This window comes from Lemur catta, chromosome 3, assembly GCF_020740605.2.
Source record: "Lemur catta isolate mLemCat1 chromosome 3, mLemCat1.pri, whole genome shotgun sequence".
Lineage (NCBI taxonomy): Eukaryota > Metazoa > Chordata > Mammalia > Primates > Lemuridae > Lemur > Lemur catta.
Window position 1 is genome coordinate 121,654,526 of NC_059130.1, and position 19,725 is coordinate 121,674,250.

The 19,725-nt window shown below is 37.7% G+C and overlaps 1 protein-coding gene across 3 annotated transcripts in view; it reads right to left on the bottom strand.

Moving 5' to 3' along the window:
- Positions 1 to 19,725, bottom strand: part of PER3 (period circadian regulator 3) — a 54,900-nt gene that overhangs the window by 24,034 nt on the left and 11,141 nt on the right. For all 3 annotated transcript variants that reach the window (XR_006733950.1, XM_045546238.1, XM_045546237.1), the window contains exons 7-15: positions 18,914 to 18,992; positions 17,004 to 17,110; positions 16,616 to 16,772; positions 12,882 to 12,987; positions 11,828 to 11,956; positions 11,360 to 11,489; positions 3,764 to 3,896; positions 3,195 to 3,319; positions 2,777 to 2,950 (exon numbers count right to left, since the gene is read on the bottom strand). Coding sequence is in view for 2 of the 3 variants with exons in the window: in XM_045546238.1 (XP_045402194.1) it covers positions 2,777 to 2,950; positions 3,195 to 3,319; positions 3,764 to 3,896; positions 11,360 to 11,489; positions 11,828 to 11,956; positions 12,882 to 12,987; positions 16,616 to 16,772; positions 17,004 to 17,110; positions 18,914 to 18,992 (1,140 nt within the window). In the remaining variant the exon portion in view is untranslated. The remainder of the gene's footprint in view (positions 1 to 2,776; positions 2,951 to 3,194; positions 3,320 to 3,763; positions 3,897 to 11,359; positions 11,490 to 11,827; positions 11,957 to 12,881; positions 12,988 to 16,615; positions 16,773 to 17,003; positions 17,111 to 18,913; positions 18,993 to 19,725) is intronic.

Sequence of the window (19,725 nt, forward strand, 5' to 3'; positions counted from 1 at the left end):
TTTTTACAAACATTATTATAACTACTGGAATATAAAAAATTTCATCAGTCTAGAACAGAAATTCTTATTTTTCTGTCTTTATATTCTTTGTACAAATGTATATACATTTTATGGAGTTGTAATAATCAGTATACACACATGTATTTATTTAAGTTTTGTTTTTATTGTAAACATTTTCTCTCTCCCTAAATTCTTCAAAATTGTTATTTTTGAATTTATTTTTAAATAGGTAACGTACTCCTGTGGTTCAAAAATCAAGTACTAAAAAGGTATTTAGTAAATGCTCCCCATCCCTGTCCACCATCTGCCTAGTTCTTATTCATTCTCCCCACAAGAAACTGTTTCTTCCATATATCCTTCCAGTTTCTTCACATATATATGAACAAATCAGACAGATTCTTATCTTCCTCCCTCAACCCTCTTGTGACCCAAAAGGCACAGGTGCAACTTAGCCTGCAATTTACTTTTTCAGTTAACAATATCCCTTGGAGAACTTTGTCAGTACACAGTTGTCTCATACTTTTGTACACTGCATGGGGTCCCATTTTATGTGTGTAACACAGTTTACTGAAGTAATCATCTGTGGATGGACTTTGGGTTGCTTCTTTTATACTTGTTTAGTTACATATTTATTTATTATTGATATATAATAGTTGTACATTTTATTTATTGTTGATATATAATGGTTATACGTATTTATGTATTGCTTCTAAAAATTACTTCCTCCAAGAGCAAGAGGCTGTGAAGAGCACTGTGGTGGGTTCCCGCACCCTCTGTTCCACCTCTGCCCTGCGGTGCAGCCGCCAGGTGGTATGGGTGGGTCTGTCCCCACCCCACTTCCAGAAGTGGGCTCTGCCTGGTCTAAATCAACACGGCACACAGAGGGCTTCCGTTTCTGGCCAAGACGGAGTAACAGGGATTGACTGAATTTACCTCCTGCCTGAAATGGCTAAAATAAAAACAGACAAAATACATGAAACGATAGGTTTCCAGGCACTGAACATCAAGTAATGAGGAGAGTGACCCCTGAGGACATGAAACAAATGAGGTGAGCCCTACGACTGCCCCAGCTTACTGCCTGGAGTTTCCAAGGCACAGGCTGGGGGACCCGGGTGGAGTCTGGTGACCTCCCTGAGTTGAAGAGACAGAGCTGCGAGTCTGCTGAAGCCACGGTGGCTGGAGTTTCCAGGAAAGAGTACTGGAAAGGAAAGAGCAGCACAGACAGAGAACTGAGAGCCAGCAACCCCCTGAGCATGTAGAAGAGCGCAAAAACCACCTGAAGGATCAGAGGGAAAAACAACGGAAGCTCACACAAGGTGGAGAAAAGTGCTTGTTCTCATCAGCTGGACTAGAAAATCTCGTAACTTATGTGGCGCTGGACACAGTACTCAGAAGAATCCTGCTTCAGTAGCAGAGAAAAATCAGCCCTAGACTATACCCTGCAGTGGTCCTGCCCAACAAATTTGAAAAGCAAGGCCTAAAAGTGTCAGTCTGTCTCCAGGTAACTTAACTGGGTCCCAGAATAAAGCTCAAGAACATTTACAGGTGCACAAAAATATGTAGCGCCATTCACAATGTCTGGCAGCCAGTCGAAACTCACCAGGCATGCCAAGAAGCGGGAAAATACAACCCCACAATGAGGAAAGAAGACACCGAGAAACTTATTAATACAATTCATATGGACAAAAGACCTCAAATATTCAAAACAATCTTGAAAAAGAACAAAGTTGGAGGATTTACACTACCTGATTTCAAAACCTACTATAAAGCTACATGAATCAAGAGCACAGTGGCATAGTCAAAAAAAGAGCTTTCCATACTGGGTGAGACCAAATTTGCACGGGCTGTGTCATGGACAGCTACATGCAGGCACAGGACTCTGAAGTGTTAGGAAAAGGTATACTAAAATATGTGCACGTGCTCCTGTCCTGAGGTGCTGGCTCAGCTCCAATAAACCGCTGGCTACTTCGAAACATCATCTAATCTCACAGCAGTTGTGTTGCCGGTCTTTCCCCACCAACCCACAGCCCCCCTCGTCAGCACCACGCTGTCCATCACTGGCTGCTGGGAGGACTTAGCGAGTTAACAGCTATGAAGAACTAAGAACAGGGAGCAGGACACACAAACAGCTCCATGCATAGTGGCTAGCAGGCCACTGAAGACTAGCAAAGATAAATTAGAGATAATCTGAAAACCCAATTTAACACATTTTCACCATTTCTTCATCTACCATAATTGTTATGAGCAATGAGAAAGAATAGGAGGCAGTAAAAAGGAATTTTTAAAAAAGGCATTAGATTAGAATAATTCACCAAGTAATTATGTTGTTAAATGGAGAGAGAGTTTTAAACATACTCTACTCATTGTTATCAGACCAATACAAAAATGTAAATGTATGTGTGATTGATTTAGTCACAACTGCAGTCAACACAGTTGAAATGCAGGTGAGTGAACACCTTCTCCAAAGTCAGTAACAAAGTGGCCTCACACAGTCCTGTCAGTAGCTGCATTAACAGTGGCCGACACTAACTGAGGGCTTACAACTGTGTACCTGTCAGGTACTGTTCTAAGTGCTTTATATGTGTCAAGTGATGTCGCTGACGAATAACATAAGAGAAATATAGTTCAAAATATGTAATAATACATAGCAACATTTCCTAAAATACTTGAACTGAATTAAAGAAAGGAGAAGACATTTATAATTTATTAGTTATAATGTTTCTCCTCACAGTGCAGGAGCTGGGTGCACTGTCACAGTGACAGGCAGGCGTGGTACCTGGCTCTGTGGGTGCGACATGGACGGCGGTGCTGCTGTAACTGCACTGGCTGACGCCCGAGCCCAGGCTCAGCGCCGCGGTGGACAAGGTCCGGGGCGCTCCTCCTTCAGCGCCTGTGGACCATTCATTTGCTGGCATTTCCGACTTAGGTATGGCTGGGATCTGAGAAACAGCTGGTGATGTAAGAGAAACTGACAGTCAAAAGAGAAATTCCCAACAGGAAATTCATATAAAAGATCCAAACAGTTCACAGAAGTTTATAAGTGACAAATTAAAGCTTGTTGGTCATAAAGAAGTAATATGAAAACAGGATTTTGTGATTACAGTAAAATAATTAAAGAGAAAAAAATTAAAGAGAAACAGAGAAAAGATGGATTCATAATTCTTTGCATCTCACACTGAAGGACACTCTTGTACCTTGCAATGCTTGGACATCGTCTGGCTTGAGGTTCTGTTTGTCGTCTTCTGAGGATGAAGAAGTTGTATTTGCACAGGATATACACTTTCTTTTAAAAGCTGGAATGTTGTAGCTCTTCAGGTACCTGCAACAACATAATTAGGCCATCTATTCTCACCCGTCCCTTAGCTGGGCCACCTCCTACCTCTCTGCTTTTCTCACACCATGTGGGTACTTTGTACTTTCTGCCCCGACCTTCCCTGCCTCAGTCACTGGACTGCAACATCTCTTTTACCATGGTCTTGAATAGATCTTTAAATCTCACACCATTTAACTCTGACAAGATTAGGTTTTGTCTTCTCAACTATACCACAGCTCCTTCAACAAAAGGGTGCATCTTCTAATTTTCTGCACCCTCCATAATGTTCGGTATATTATGAATTGTAGGTAGTCGGCACTCCATAAATATCTACTAATTTATAGTGAAAAATCAAGATAGAATAGCTATTAAAAATTCTACGAAGGCTCCATAGTGACAATGTATGCTTTTGGAAAAAACGAACATGTTATCAAGACTTGTGTCTCATACCTGATAACACTATCAATACAGTTTATCTGTTGATAGGATGGGCTGTGCTCATCTTTCTTCAAATCCTCACAAGACTCAGTACGTAGACTATTATTTTTCATTGTCTGGAAGGAAGAAAAGGCCTTCTGCTCATCTGAAAGAAAATGAAAGGTTGTGCAATTAAAAATATTTAGCAAGTAGTTAAGAACACATATTCAATAAACTTAAATCATGGTACTTTATGATATATACATTAATAGACTATTATACAGCTATTAAAATGAGCTTAGATCTAAGTGTACTGGTATAAAGATATCCACAACACTTAACAATATGAGTAAAATAAGGTGCAGAGCACGATACACATAGAATGGTTACATTTGTATTTTAAAAAATAAGGAGTGAAACAAATGCTTCAGGCAAAGATTATCAAACTGTAGGTGAAGGGTTGACAGGAACTTTCTAATGTTGAGCTGACACTACCCGTACAACTGGTCAATCCTGGCATTACTAGGAGTGGGATGAACACCACTGTGCACGTCTTACGTGGTGTAATGCAAGTACATAGCATTACCTGTGTCCAACAGAATTTTCTGTGATGACTGACAGAATTGTTCTTTATTTGTGCTGTCCACTATGGTAGTCACTAACACCATGTGTGCCTCATTAAGCACCGGAATATGGCTCCAGCAACTGAGGAACTAAAGGTTTAACTGAATTTGAGTTTAAATTGCCAAATTTGAATTTAAATTGCCAAACGTGGCAAATGGCCACCATAGTGGACAGCACAGGTTCAGAGACGAGAACAAAACCTCCAGGCCTGAGCACTGAATATCTTAACACATTAACTGCCATGTGAGTTGTATTTAACTCACACTAGTTTTGAGCCCAGGGCCTCGTGAAGTGTATGTAACTCACACGTCTCTTCACCTTGGGAGCCCTGTGAACTATTTTTCAAGTTGCATATAACTCACGCACAGAAAACCATAAAAAAAACACATTTTTCATTAAATTAGAAAGAATTGTTTTTTTCCCAAGTTTTTATTCTATTTTTGTAACACAATACCATGGCCCCAAGGAAAAAATTTTTTTCCTAGTGTGGTAGTCAATGTGTCCAAACTTCTGTAGAGGACACTGAGTCTGTAAAGAAGGCTGAAAAACAACAGCCAGAAAAGTAAGAGGGAATCCTGCAGGGTACAGTTTTATCTCAAAAAAGGAGCAACTGATTATGTCAAGTACAGTTGGCACGTTTTGCAAGAAGCATTAGACGCTGCTTTTGTTGATAAAGGTGACTTTTAGCTGGCTTGGAAGAGACTTCTCTATTTTTACAGGGTTATATGGAAAAATGACTGCATGAACTTTTACTCATTAACTTTTAGTTTTTGAAATAATTTTAGACTTGAAGAGTTGCAAAACTAGTCCAGAGAGTTCCCATATGCACCTCACCCAGCTTCCACTGAGGCTGACACCTTTATACCCATAATAAAATGACCAAAACTAAGAAATCAAGTATAATGCTATTAAATGAAATACAGACTTTATTTGGATTCTGTCACTTTACCATTAAAATGTCATTTTTCCATTCCAGGATCTCACATTGCATTTATTGCTCACGTCTCCTTTGTCTACTGCCACTTGTGGCAGTTCCTTAGTCTTTGCTTACCTTTCATGGTCTTGACATTTTTGAGGAGCACAGTGAGGACTTTAGTAGAATGTCTTCATTTGAGTTTCTCTGGTGTGTTTCTCATGGTTAGACTGAGGCTATGCATTTGGGGAAAGAAACCACAGAGGCGCAGGCCTGCTTAGTGCTTCATCCCAGCACATGTGAGGTTAACGTTTTGTTACCTTACCATTGGCTAAGGTGGTGTCTGTCAGGTTTCTCCTGTGTGAGGTCACTGTTTTACAATGTAATAAATAACGTAAACAATACATGCTTTGGAGGAATATTTTGAGATCATGCAAATATCCTGTTTCCCTTAAACTTTCACCTACTGGTTGCACAACAATGTAAATGTATTTAATGCCACTGAACTGTGTACACTTCAGTGGTTAAAATTGTAAATTTTATGTTATGTATATTTTATCACAATTAAAACAAAACCCTTTCATGTAATAATTTTAGCATTCATTGGAGGATATTCCCTGCAGCAATTATTACTGTGGAATTTTAATAGAAATTTTCTATTTTTCTCATTCTTCTACATTAATTAAACTTCTTCTTTAAAGAAGAGTTTCCCTTCTACCTCTTCCCCTTTTATTTATTTATTAATTTTTTCAGTATGGACTCATGAATATTTATTTCATTTGTTGGGTTATAATCCAATATTATCATTATTTATTTTTTTGCTCAAATTGCTCCAGTTTGGGCTGTTGGGAACTCTTTCAAGTTGTCTCCTGCTGACATGCCACCCTCACTTTTTTTTTTTTTTTTAGCACTTCTTTACTTTCTGGCCCTGATTCCTTTACTGAAAAAACATATTTGGAAACCAAGATTTGGGTGGTAGGTGTGCTCATTGCTAAATGTGTTCCAAGTTGTAGGTCCTCTCAATGGACAGGACAAGTAAACATGTGCCTGTATAGGAACCTTGTCTACCCATCCGTCCATCCACATATTAAACAAAAAGGCCAGAACTCGTACTGATACCTTCAAACGCCAATCTAGCACCACAAAGTTCATTCTGACGTTCCCCTTTTGGTGATCTATGACTTCTTTCTCTGACAGTGAGGAATCTGTTATCATTATCTATAATGTACTCACCAATTTGTTCAACCCTAGTATAAAGTAGCTCCCATATTCTGGTGGGAAACAATATACAGTGTTTGTTAATATTTTGTATTTAGCCCTAGGGTATACAATTAAAACACTGTTTTCCAAAGCTACTTGGCTCCTTTCTTCCCCATTCCCTTTTGTTTGTTTATACTATTCATTTGTAAATAGGTAAGATTAATTTGTAACGGGCTGCATATCATCTTGGGTTCTCTCTGCATTTTGGGGTAGGATGATGGGTTTTGGCAAATGCATAAAAGTTGTATATTCATCACCAAAAGAACATTTCCATCCTTTAAAAATTTCCCTACGGCTGCTCCTTTGTAGTCAATTCCTCTCCCACTGGTAAACACTGATCTGTTTTCTAGAAACAATGCTTTTCCAGAATGGAATTAGACAGTATGTAATCTTCTAGTTCTGCCTTTTTTCACTTAGAGCAAAATGTATTTAAGATTTATCTACACTGTTGCATGAATCAAGTTCATTCCTCTTCAAAGCTGAGTAGATTCCATTGTATTGATGTATCAAGTTTTATCTATTTACCTGCTGAATGACATCTAGGTTGTTTGCAGTGTTTGGTGAGTAAAAGTACAATAAATATTCACACTTTTATATTTTGAACATAAGTTATTGTGTGAACTTTTTATTTCACTTGGGTAAATAACTAAGAATGGAACTGCCAAGACGTGGTAAGACTATGTTTAACTTTATAGGAAACTGTCAAACCTTCCCACAGTGATTGTACAATTCCACATTACCAGCAATATGTGAGAGTTCCAGTTACTCTGCATCCTTGCCAACACTTGGTACTATCAGTTTTTTGAAAATTTATCCATTCTAATAGGTGTGTGGTGGTATCTCATGTGGTTTTAATTTCTTTTTGTCTAATGGCCAATGAGATTCAGCATCTTTTCATATGCTATTTGCTGTCTTTACAGCTTCTTTGGAAATGTTCAGATCTCGGCCATTTTTAATTGGGTTGTTTGTCTTATTATTTTTTGAGTGTTCTTTAATGTGTACTAGATTCAATTTCTTTATTGTGTATATAATTTTCAAATATTTTGTTTTTTCATTGTCTTATCAGTAACTTTCTTTCTTTTTTTTTTTTCTTTTTTTTTTTTTTTAAAAGACAGAGTCTCGCTCTGTTGCCTGGGCTAGAGTGCCATAGCATCCTCCTAGTTCACAGCAACCTCAAACTCCTGGGCTCAAGCAATCGTCCTGCCTCAGCCTCTCCCGAGTAGCTGGGACTACAGCATGTGCCACCATGCCCAGCTAATTTTTTCTATATATTTTTAGTTGGCCAGATAATTTCTTTTTATTTTTAGTAGAGACGGGGTCTTGTTCTTGCTCAGGCTGGTCCTGAACTCCTGACCTTGAGCGATCCTCCCGCCTTGGCCTCCCAGAGTGCTAGGATTACAGGTATGAGTCTACTCTGGCCTGTATTGTTTTTTTAGTGTGCATGGTTTCTGAAGAAATGTTTGTAATTCTTATCTTTGTTTCTCAGTATGTAGTCTTTTTCCCTTTGGCTGCCTGCAAGATTTTCTCTTTGGTTTTGTTTTCATCAGTTTGAATATAATATGCTCCCAGGTTTGGTTTTTGTATTGTATTTAACTTACTTGAATGTTCTTTGGATATGTAAAAATTCTTGGCCATCATTTCTTCAAATATTTCTTCTGAGATTCCAATTACACTTATGTTAGATTCTGTTTGTTTCAGTCTTCTTTCTCTGTTTCAGTCTGAGTAATTTTTGAAGCAGTCTATCTTCGAGTGCACCAATTCTTCCCTTGGTTGTATTCAGAGCCATCGAAGACATTTTTCATCTCTGGCATTTGTAACATTTCCATCTGATCTTTATCTGATGCTCCATTTCTACACTGCAATTACCCACCTGGTCTTGCATGCTGCCTACCTTGTCCATTAGCCTTTAATGTATTATTCATAATTATTTTAAGTTCCCTGTCAGACACTTCTAACTTCTGTGTCATATCTGAATCTTGTTCTGAGGACTGCTTCTGTCTCTTAAGAATTTTTTCTTTTTCTTGCCTTTTTTTATGCTTCATAATTTCTTGTTGAAAACTGAATAAATTGTGTAAGATGGTAGAGATCGGGCATGCCTTTCCTTCTCTTAGGCCAGTGTTTGAATTAATCTAATTAAGCTTTAGGCCAGGTTTGTGATTTGTTGTTGCTATGGTTTTATAGAATGTAATAGAGCTATCAATTTCCTCTAGCTATACTTGGTGCTTCAGGTAGTAGCTAGAATTTTTTGTTTTTTCTCTATATCTGCTCCACTGTTGGCTTTTGGTCTTCCTCTTGCACTGTGCCTTGGAGAGGGTCTATCTTTTGCAAATTCCGCAATTCAGTTAGCCAGTGCACGGTGATCCAGTGCCTGCATCTCGCTCCTCTCTTCAAGTGTGTCTTTCTCCTTAGATTTTGGGCCTGTTGGCTGCCCTGTAACCTCCGCACTCTGAAGCAATCTTATCCTGAACCAGTTCGTTTCATGGGTCATATCCTCTCACGTGTTCTATCACTCTTGACATGGAACATTCAATTTATCCTGATTTCCCCACTTATTTCTCTTGCAGTTGGCATCTGTTCATGTAGCCGAAGGGGCTTTACATATATCTTTTTCCTTGCCTTCCCATGTTAACTTTTAAAATCTCGCTTCTTATTCTATTTTAAAAGCATTACCTGCCCTTGTAAGACAGGTAAACATATGAACTTAAAATCTGACCTTGTTAGCTCTAGTACCCTATTTATAAAATGTGTATAAAATGACCAGTTAGCATTTTTCTTTCTCTTGGTATTTATCTCTACTCAATTTCTAACATTTAAATTGTAATATTTTTAAGTTCCATTTTCATTTCTCTTGAGTAAGGAGTACTAAAGACTTTCTAAAGTACTAAAGACTTTCAACTTGTAGGTCTCAAAATGTTAATAAAATCAAGACACCCAAGAAACATTAGTCCTCCAAAGTTATGCCAAAGGGCAACAGATCTTCCTTCTTCACCAAAGTCACATCCTATGTGTGCTACCAGAGCCAAATATAAGCATCTATCTAAGTAGTGGGAACGTTTCAGTTTCTAAAGTAGCTATGTAAGCAGAGTTACCTGTAGCTTAAATTTTACAAAACTGTGAATGATGGAATATTGCTGTCGACTTGAATAGCCTTCAAGAAACAGTACCAATGGTATTAGCAGATAAACTGTAGATGATGGGAATAATGCAGGAAGTGAGAAAGGAAGCTATTCTGAGATGAAATAGAGGTCAGAATGACAAACTGTGATACCAGCATGAGATCCCAGCTTAGGACAGCTGTGAGTAGGACTGACTGTACCAGACAATGAAGAAAACATTTAGAAATTTTAGCTTTAAGACCTCCCCAAAACTGTTCTCTGTCAGGACACAGAATAACGATATATAGCAAAAATGGTATTTAAGATAAATTCTTCTGCAGAGAGGAAATCTGGTGGTGTCAAGGGACAAAAAAAAAAAAAAAGCCATTATTCCTCCCTTGTGCCCTTACATGTAATAGCAGAAGAAACAAATGGAATGCTTAGCTTCCTATCAAGGCAAAAAGAAAAAACTAAAGGAAAGTATTTGCTACATGTGGACAGAGTCCTATGGGCTCTGCTGCAGTTTGAACATATGTGTTCCTCCAAAATTCATGTCAGAACTTAAACACCAATGAGACAGCATTAACAGGGCCTTTAGGAAGTGATTATGTCATGAGCTCATGATTGTCGACCTTATAAAAGGGCTGGAAGGAACTAGCTAAGTCCCATTTTTGCCTTTCCATCCCTTCTGTCACGTGAGGACACAGAGTTCACTCCCCCACCCCACTGAGGATGCGACGTTCAAGGCACCATCTTGGAAGCAAGAGACCTGGCCCTCACCAGACATCAGCACCCTGATCTTAGACTTCCCAGCCTCGAGAACTGTGAGAAATAAGTTTCTGTTGTTTATAAATTATCCAGTCTCAGGTGTTTTGTTATAGCAGCACAAACTAAGACAGGGTCCCAGTGACATCACCTACGGGAACAGCAGTTTGATTTTTTGTGGTGTAAATCATGTCAAGTACTGAAAAATATAGCTATTATTGACCTTAGACAGGAAATTTCACCCCTACTATATAAAATGCCTACATTTCAAAATGACAGACATAATTAATAACATTTAGGTATCCAAAATCCATCACAACTTTGAAAACCATCTTAACATTGAGGGAGAAAAATGAAGAGGAAGTTAGAACAGGAAATTAAAATGTCAATCTAATTTGATCTCTATATTACAGAACTTTCCTATGCTATATAACGTAGTTAGGTTAACTTTTCAAAATGATGCCAATTAATAGGACTGATCCAATTCTTCTGGAGTGCTCTTTACCTAGTATTTGAGAAAAGTAAACATCTATCAAGAAAAAGGCCAAAGTTTTTCATTCAATTTAGGTCATAAAATATTCTCCTCCATCCATTTGAAATGACAGAAAAGGATTATAATATGCTTTATTATTTGAAATGCATTCTAAAATTAACTCTTTTGGTTTATAGATAGCTCATATAAGGGGGGAAATCTATGAATTTGCTGATATTTTCAGAAAGGTTAAGTCTCCAGTGAAAGCATACTGGAACTACATTCTAACAGCATATGGCTTTCAGAACAGCACTTGCTGTGGCCGTTATTATCATCATTACTACTGTTATCTGGGCAAATAAAGGAACATGGAGAGCAGCAACACAAGCTCATGACTTCATGCTCATGGCTCATATATATGACGTCTAGGCAGAAGATGACAGCCCGTGGGAGACGACAGCCCGTGGGAGGAGATCCTTGGGGCTGCCCTGCTGACTCACCACCACCAAGCAGTTCTGTGTGTGTCCTCGTCACTGGCTTGACTGATGATCCGGTCATGGACTCAATGTACAGCTGCTGACCCAGATTCTTAATTTTGTTTACACTGGCATAGACCTGCTGCAAGGTCATCTTAGGAAAAGGAATGATAAAAATGTTTCAAAAATCATAAAAATGTGCATTGAAAGATACATAAGCAAAATAAACTTAATTTCTGGTTCTCCGGAGACATAATGACTAAAAGCACAGTAATCACTTTAATTCAGTTTCCCACTGTGCCAAGGTACACAGATACCAACAAACTTTCTTTTTACAGCCAGCTCTCCACCCAGAATGGATTACAATGTCCCTTATCAGATGAGGGCTTTAAGTCACGAACATACACTAAGACGTCGCCACATGCAGAACGCACACGCTGCAGAGAACGTGACGCCTGCACAAGAGCACAGCGCACAGCACACGCCACTCACCGGCTCCTTCCGCGTCTCCCCCGCGCAGTGCCCGCTGGCCTCACTGGAGGACGCCGCGCTGACCAGCTGCTCCTGCGAGCCGCTGCTCCCCAGGCTGCCGTAGCCGCTGGAAGCGCTCACGTGAACCGGCTGAGAGGACAGACAGGACCAAGTCCATGGTTACTGGCTATCTAAATGACGGCACTACCTACCTCAGAGCTGATCTAGAATCATCTGAAAATTAAGAGCAAAATTTCTGAAATCCTAAATTAAATGTGTATAGGTTAATGCTTTTAACCCTCATGCTGTCGTGAAGGGCATTCCTCTGTCATTTCAGTAATTCCCAAGGGCAAACACTTGTTTTCTAGTCTGGGTAGGTATTTCTGAGACAAATTTTTAAAAAGCCATAGTATAGTTAAACTCTAGCTCTTTACACCAAGTTTAGAAGAGAACAAATTACATATATACCACACTTTTTTCCAAGAACTTGATAGATGCTTCATGCACCCTAGAGATTTTATAGGAGACCTTTTGAAAACCACAGAGAACAGTTATTCTATGTGAGTTTTATTTACTACAAACTCATTGACTAAATCTCTAGTAGAAACCATCTTTGGTATTTCTTTTCAACAGGTAATTTTTCCTACTCCTACCTTATAATAGCTAGAGAAACTGAGACCTACCATCCCTCTCCTCCCACCTTCAAAATTGAAATTGTTTTAAAAAATATAGATGCCAAAACCCACAGGCTGAGCACACTGGTGGCATCTGGAATGCAAAAAGAACCCTCTCACATAGCAGCAACTTTTCTGTCCTATTGCTTACTGTGACTCGGTTTGCTCTCTTCAAATGAGTTCTCACAAAAATGTTCTGAGTATTTAACACAGAATAATGGACAAAAAATTAACAAAACTTAATTTAAAAACAAAAAGAGAAAGACAAAAATTTCAGAAATGTAGATGGTAAGGATTTCCATCTCCTTACAGTTTATTTTTGTGAAGTGACTTTACTAAGATTGAATGTCCAAACACGATTATGGGAATTTTGTATTTGCTTTTTTAAAATCTCACTTTACCTGTAAGAGAAGTTTGTGAATTTGTTGTTGTAATTCTGTTATGTCTTTGTCATTACTGTTCATCTTTTTTATTCTGGTAGCAAAAACATCTTCATTTAGTGGACTCCTACAAAATGCCAAGTGAAAGATTGAGTCAAACAACTTAAAATTCATTTGCAATGAAGTCTAAAGTGATTTTTAATATTCAAAGAATAAATCTATGCTTTTACAAAGCATCTGTGACTATAAATACAGAAAATATTAAGTTAAAATTCTATTCCTGCAAGTATAGAAAAATGCTAAGAAATAAATGAGATTAACAGGCTTCTTAAGTTTCTCTATAGCACTGATTTCCTGCAATTACTTCAGTAATACATATGTATAAATCTAAAATTAGTGACAGGTAACCTACCTAGTTACTAAAATATCTATGACAATCACTGGCTTCAAAATTTGACATTAACTGAGTAACCTACTGTGAGAATTTTAAGACCTAAAATTTGCCAAATAACATTTAATGTTTCATGGATCTGATCACCTTAAGCTATCTAAAAAAGATGATTCTGTGACCCACCCTAGTGGTGAAATTGTGGCTGTTACAATACCTTTAATCTTATTTATACTCAAATTCTAGAGCACTTTAAATCTATTCCCTGAAGACAGTAAATGACAGGCTAACAAAGAGGATCACAGAGAAGAAGCTGACATTTATTTAGGACCTTCTATGTGACAGGTCCTGCACTAGTTTTCACAATGTACAATGAGAAAAACTAACATTTTCAAAACGCTTACAATTCCAAGTGCTTTACAAGCATTATGGCCCTCATCGATTAAAATCCTTGCCCCGGTCGCCTAGCTGGAAAGGGTAAGTGAGTCCTCACAACAGCCCTCGCAAGTACGAATGAGCCCTGACATGGACAGTCAGAGGATTAGAGTCTGAGGAACATGCCCAAGTTCACGTAAGCAAGAAGTAGCAGAGTCAGGATCTGAACCCACATGTCTGACAGCAAAGCTGTGCTTTCCTTTTTCCATTATGCCAGCCAGCCAACTCTCACAGTTTGTCACGCAACTCAGCTGCATAAAAACAGAAACATTTTTCCAAAGGCAGAAATTATTATATATACACAAAAACCATAGGATGTTGGGAGTGCCATAAAAGTAGTGAGGAACAAGTCCACGTGGAGCCTACACACTCATCATGATGTTCCCCGTCACAGAGGAACAGCTGTCCCGTTCACCTTTACCTCATGGTAGGGGCCAGCATCAGTGGCAAACTACCTGAATACACTGCCTTATGCTACAATCTGACACACTTGCCTTTTATGGAATTGTTTTGTGGGGTGTCTGTCCCTCCCTGTTTCCCACCACCCTGTAAGCTCCACAGGTCAGGTTTTTTGTTTATTTTGTTCACTTCTGTAACTCTAGTACCTAGAACAGTGTCTGTCTGGTCCACAGTGAGCACCCACTAAATATCTGTTAAAAGAACAAATGAACAATCAGTGTGGGACTAAAAGTACATCTGGTTCCTAATATAAATACATCCTGCATGTTATGAGCTTGAAAATCTTTCAGAGATATTTGGATTTTGTTTTTTGAATGAAATTCTGAAACGGAAATAGAATAGATTGCTTTATACTGTGATACTTAGACATACTTAGTTGTGAAAATTTTTACAAAACTAAATTGTATATTTAATCACTAATTACATAAATTCAAAACTGATTAATCCACAGGTGACAGACAGTCTTCATCAAACAAGTGTCAAAAAAGCTCTGATGTATGATGCTGCTTCCTACGCGAGGGAACTGGGAGTGAGAAAGAAAACCTGGCTTCAGTCTTCACTTTCAACTTCTCCCCTAAGCGATCCCTGGGAACGTCACTCTACTTCACCGAGTATGGATTTTACCTGTAAAATGGGAGGTAACATTACCTGCAGGTCCTGACCTGTCTGCCCACAGTGGTGGGAAGAACCCAAAGAGACAGGGTGAGGGTTCCCTGCTACGCTCTCCCAGCCCCTTCATACTTCCACCGTCACGCTTCCCAAAGCTCTCGGCATACACCACAGCGCTGGTCTGACTGTGTCTCCCATTACAATGTCGGTTCCACGACGGTAAAGAGAGCATTCGTTTATTACCTCATCCTAAGGGTTTAGCACAATGCTTCACACAGAGTAGGCAACTTATAAACACTTATTGAGGGCATAAATGGATTCAAATTAACTTCATAAATATAATGGATAATTATTGTTTTATGAGAGATAGTAACACCTACTGAACCTTAAGTTCTTTCCCTGACTTAATCTTTGTTCTTGAGATGTAAATATTGTTGTAATTTTTAAAAATACTAAAAACACTCTGGTATGTCAGGTAACTTCATCTATATTTAATCAGGGAACTGCACAGACGACTTGGGAAACCTAGGACGCATCTCCAGCACTGACAGAGGCGGGGAGAGCAAACCAGTCCATCAGCCCCACATGGATGTCTCACGAGAGGAAATTCCTTGCTCTGGGGCTTCCCACATTCACACTAAGCAACCATCTGATTTTATCTTCACTTCCCAATAGGCTTCCCACTGGAGGAAAAAAGTCCTTTCTGATCACCACAAATAGCAATTACTTAGCAGTAATATTTCTCATTTTAACTATTAAATTAGTTTTCTAGCACAGATCAAGCCCATGAGTTAGGGTGGCAAGGAGGCCATTTCTTCCATTAAGGTTCTAGACCTGCTCTGTACAGAGGCCAAACCCTGGAGCACAAAGAGGTGAGAGCAAACTTGAGACTTTTTCTCACTGTGGATATGCATTATCTCTACTATAATATTATTAGTAACAGGTGATTAAGCAAGTCTTATTGGTATGGTAGAGCTACTGTTCTCAGTTTTATGCTTACGTATACAAAGCTGTACAAAAAGTTAGTATCAGTCTCAGCATCATACTAAAGAGTTAAGGGAAACCTCAAGGCCAGGTCGAAAGACCTATAGGTCAATTAAAAATGGACCCAAAAGTCAAGGGAGTAGGAGTAGGAGCATTTTAGGCTACTAGCAGTAGTGGGCCAAGTTGTTCTGTTTCACATGACTCTGTTAGGTGGCAGGTTAACAGCAAGCAAATGAGCTGGAGTTAGGCACACTAGACAAGAAGGATTAAAGAATCTAGTTTTTAAAAATAAAGATTTAATAAAATAGACACAATACATGGAATCTGAAGCAAAAGGCTGATATAAAAAGTTTTACATGCTCAATAAAGGGATCTTTAAAATAAAGAGAAAGCAAAAAAAGAAAAAACCCTCATCCATAGTTCCACTACACTAACACACACAAATCCAAAATTCACATTTTATTTCCTTTCAGTTTTCTCTTCCCTATTTCACAGTTTGTGTTTGTGTGTTTTAAAAATAATTATAATCATAGGTATAAATAATTTTATAGGCTGCTTTTTACATCTAATATGTCAAACACTTTCCCATGTTATCTCTGCAAAAATTTTTATTGACCAATTAAATAATATATCAAACAAATATTCTAGAGTTTACTTAATGATGGACATTTAAGTTAATTTAAGTCTGACATTATGATTTCTTTTAAGGCTCTTGGTGCACATTGCCAAACCATCCACCAAAAGCACTGGGGAAAAAAAAAAAAAAAATCCGTGCTTCATTTAGTTCATGTGTCAATTGATTCATGGGGGAGTCAATGAGCTAAGGAGTATTACTTGATAGAAGAGATTTTTTAAAAAATACAAAAACTGATTGACTTACGTTCGAACTTTATGCCGACCAATGATGAAAGAAACCTTCCGGCTCCAAGGGTTCACAAAGCTGGACCAACTGGAATCCAATATGATGTAATCTCCATTTTGAGTACGAAATCTAATGGGAGAATGTTCAAAGGGAGGATGGCCTGCATACTTCAAGACTATATAAAATAATAAGACCAAAACAGAATTTATTCAACACAGATATTGATTAGAAATGTCCTGTTTTAGTTATTTATTTGGAAACTTATGTTTAAATAGAAAACAATTGTACTAACAGTTTCAATACATGGTCTATCTGGTTAAAGGATAGGCTCTAATGAGAAATGAAAAGAAAAATTAGAACAAATCAATGGAAAAAAATTTCCCCTTATAAAGAAGTAGGTCCTTACCTTTTTGGTGTATGGCAACCATCAGAGAACGATCTTCTGGGTGCAAGTATGTTAAGATCGATGTTCCGATCAGGTCCTGAGGTAGATAACCCAGCAAAGGCACCGCTCTGGGATACAGAAGCACAACACAGCATGTTACGCTCATCAAGTAATTTTTATACTTTATATGCTTTTAAAAATACTTCTTTACTTAATTCTGAATATGAAAAAACTTTATGCAAAAGATGTTCATAATAGCATTTATTAGTATACATGCAACAAACAACCTAAGTGCTTATTCTGTGGGGAAATGGCTACGTAACCTAACAAATGCAGTCATCTGACATATTGCACCAAAATCATCTAGGGAGCTTGCTAAAAATCAGATTTGCAGGCTCATGGTAAATATACTAAAACAGAATCTCGGAGGTAAGAGCAGGGATATGTATTTCTAGCAAGTTCCTCAGAGGATTCTGATGCCCTCCATTATGCTGCCATTTAAAAAGTCTACAAAAATCACATCATAACACAGAAAGATGCTGATGATATTAAATGAATAAAGCAGGTTACAGATTCATACAGCATAATTAAAAGTACATAAAAACAATGTCCCCTAAAAGGGTGTCACAAATATACAACTAGTACACAGAAACATTTTCGGGATAAAAGTTCACAAGAAGCTTGTAATAAGACAAGGATGACTTAGAAAAAACTGACTTCATACACATTTTTTATGTGTAGAAATCCACAAATATTTTCTAATGCAATAGACTGAAGCTATTTTCAGCATTATCTTCAGGTAAATTTTCTCACTTTATACAGATTATATTATACAAAGTATATCACCAATTACTGTTTGGTTTCCAGGTAAATATTATTAAATAAACTCATTTTCAGATGTTAAAATTTTTTAAAAATCAAAATTAATACTTATTATAACTGTGCCCAAGTTTTTGATATTTTTGCTTTATACTTATGTGTCATATGGTGCATTGGTTCTGAGATTTTCAAATTTCATGAATAAGTACAATCTTAAAATAAACTTGGGGAAAAAATGGGAGATATAGATGTAGTGATATTGGTATTTACTTTTTCCAAATAAAGATTTTAAAAACAGCAACAAGCAATAACTACTACCACTATCCTGTAAGTAACAAAGACTACTTTAACATCAAAAAAAGTAGGAAAGATAAATTCTGAATAAAGAACAATCCTTTAAATTAAAAAAATTATCTCTACACCAAAAAAAGCCTATCCATTTTCTCCCCCATTTCAGATTAACCAAAATTTCATCATAAACTGATTTCAGAAGGACTTGTCAAGTGGAAATAACACTGGAATAAATGCTAGATGACTGGAATCTTGGTCTCACTTGGAGCACACCCAAATACTAATATACATTCCTGGCAAACTGGGTTCATTGTCCTCCTCTGCTAGAGTGCTGTGGCATCAGCCTAGCTCGCAGCAACCTCAAACTCCTAGGCACAAGCAATCCTTCTGCCTCAGCCTCCTGAGTAGCTGGGACTACAGGTGAGTACCATCATGCCTGGCTAATTTTTTCTATTTTTAGTAGTTCCCGGGTAATTTTTCTATTTTTTTTAAGTACAGATGGGGTCTTGCTCATGCTCAGGCTGGTTTCAAACTCCTGACCTCAAGCGATCCACCTGCCTTGGCCTCCCCGAGTGCTAAGAAAATGGAATAATTCTTGACCTACCTAAAGCATGCTGTTGTGAAATCAAAATGTTTACTCATAATTACTTTACAACACGTAATATATTTACACAACACAAATTCCGATGTAACTAACAAAAAACAAATAGGCAAATGGGTAGATTTCAGTTATATAATGTCTAAGTATGCAAATATAATGTAAGCTTTTTCATATTTTATTTTAAGAAACAAATTTCTTTTAGGCTTAAAGAAGTACTTACCTTTCATCTACTTCAAGAAAAACACACCCTGGGGTGTGTGTTGTGGTAAAAATTCTTTTATCCACTGGGATTCTAGGAGCTATGAAAAAACAGACATATCTAAAGGCAAATATCTAATTAATCATCCACTTAACTAACCACTTAACATATTAAAAAGGGAACAAAATCTCTACATAAAAATGGCAGAAATCTCCCTTAGGGGCCTAGCCCTCAAGCAGCCAAATCTACAGTTAAATGATAATTCTCACTACTAACTACATTTTAATTAGGTCAAAATGTGATGCCTACTAAAGTTAATTTTAAGCAGAGAAAGTCCGTACACACCGCAAAGCTAGTTTTCCCATCACAAGTGATCTAATCGTTAAAACTGGAGTAACTAAAAGGTTCAGTCCTATTTAGTGGTTGTATATAACTAAACGAACAAAAGAATGCAATGTTACTTAGTACTATATGGATGTTCTTTGTGTAATAAAATTGGTAGTCAGTTCTGTTCTAACACTTGCTTTGAAAATGCAGTGACGGATATATTAGGGAACAATTTGCACATAATGCCAATACCCATTTGCTTATGCACCATTTCATTGGCAAGAAACCCTAAGTGAACACACAGAACAGCATCCAGCTGAATGGAATCACTCAGGAATACAGAACAACACACACCTCAAACATGTGCCTGCCCAGTTCACCCCATGCTACGAGCTATGTTATAGTGTTTGTGTTTTTAATTATTTAATGTGTAAAACTGTGTTATCATTTTTGTTAGATTCTTGTCTTATTTTTAATGTGATATTAAGTTTTTGAGTATTATGCTC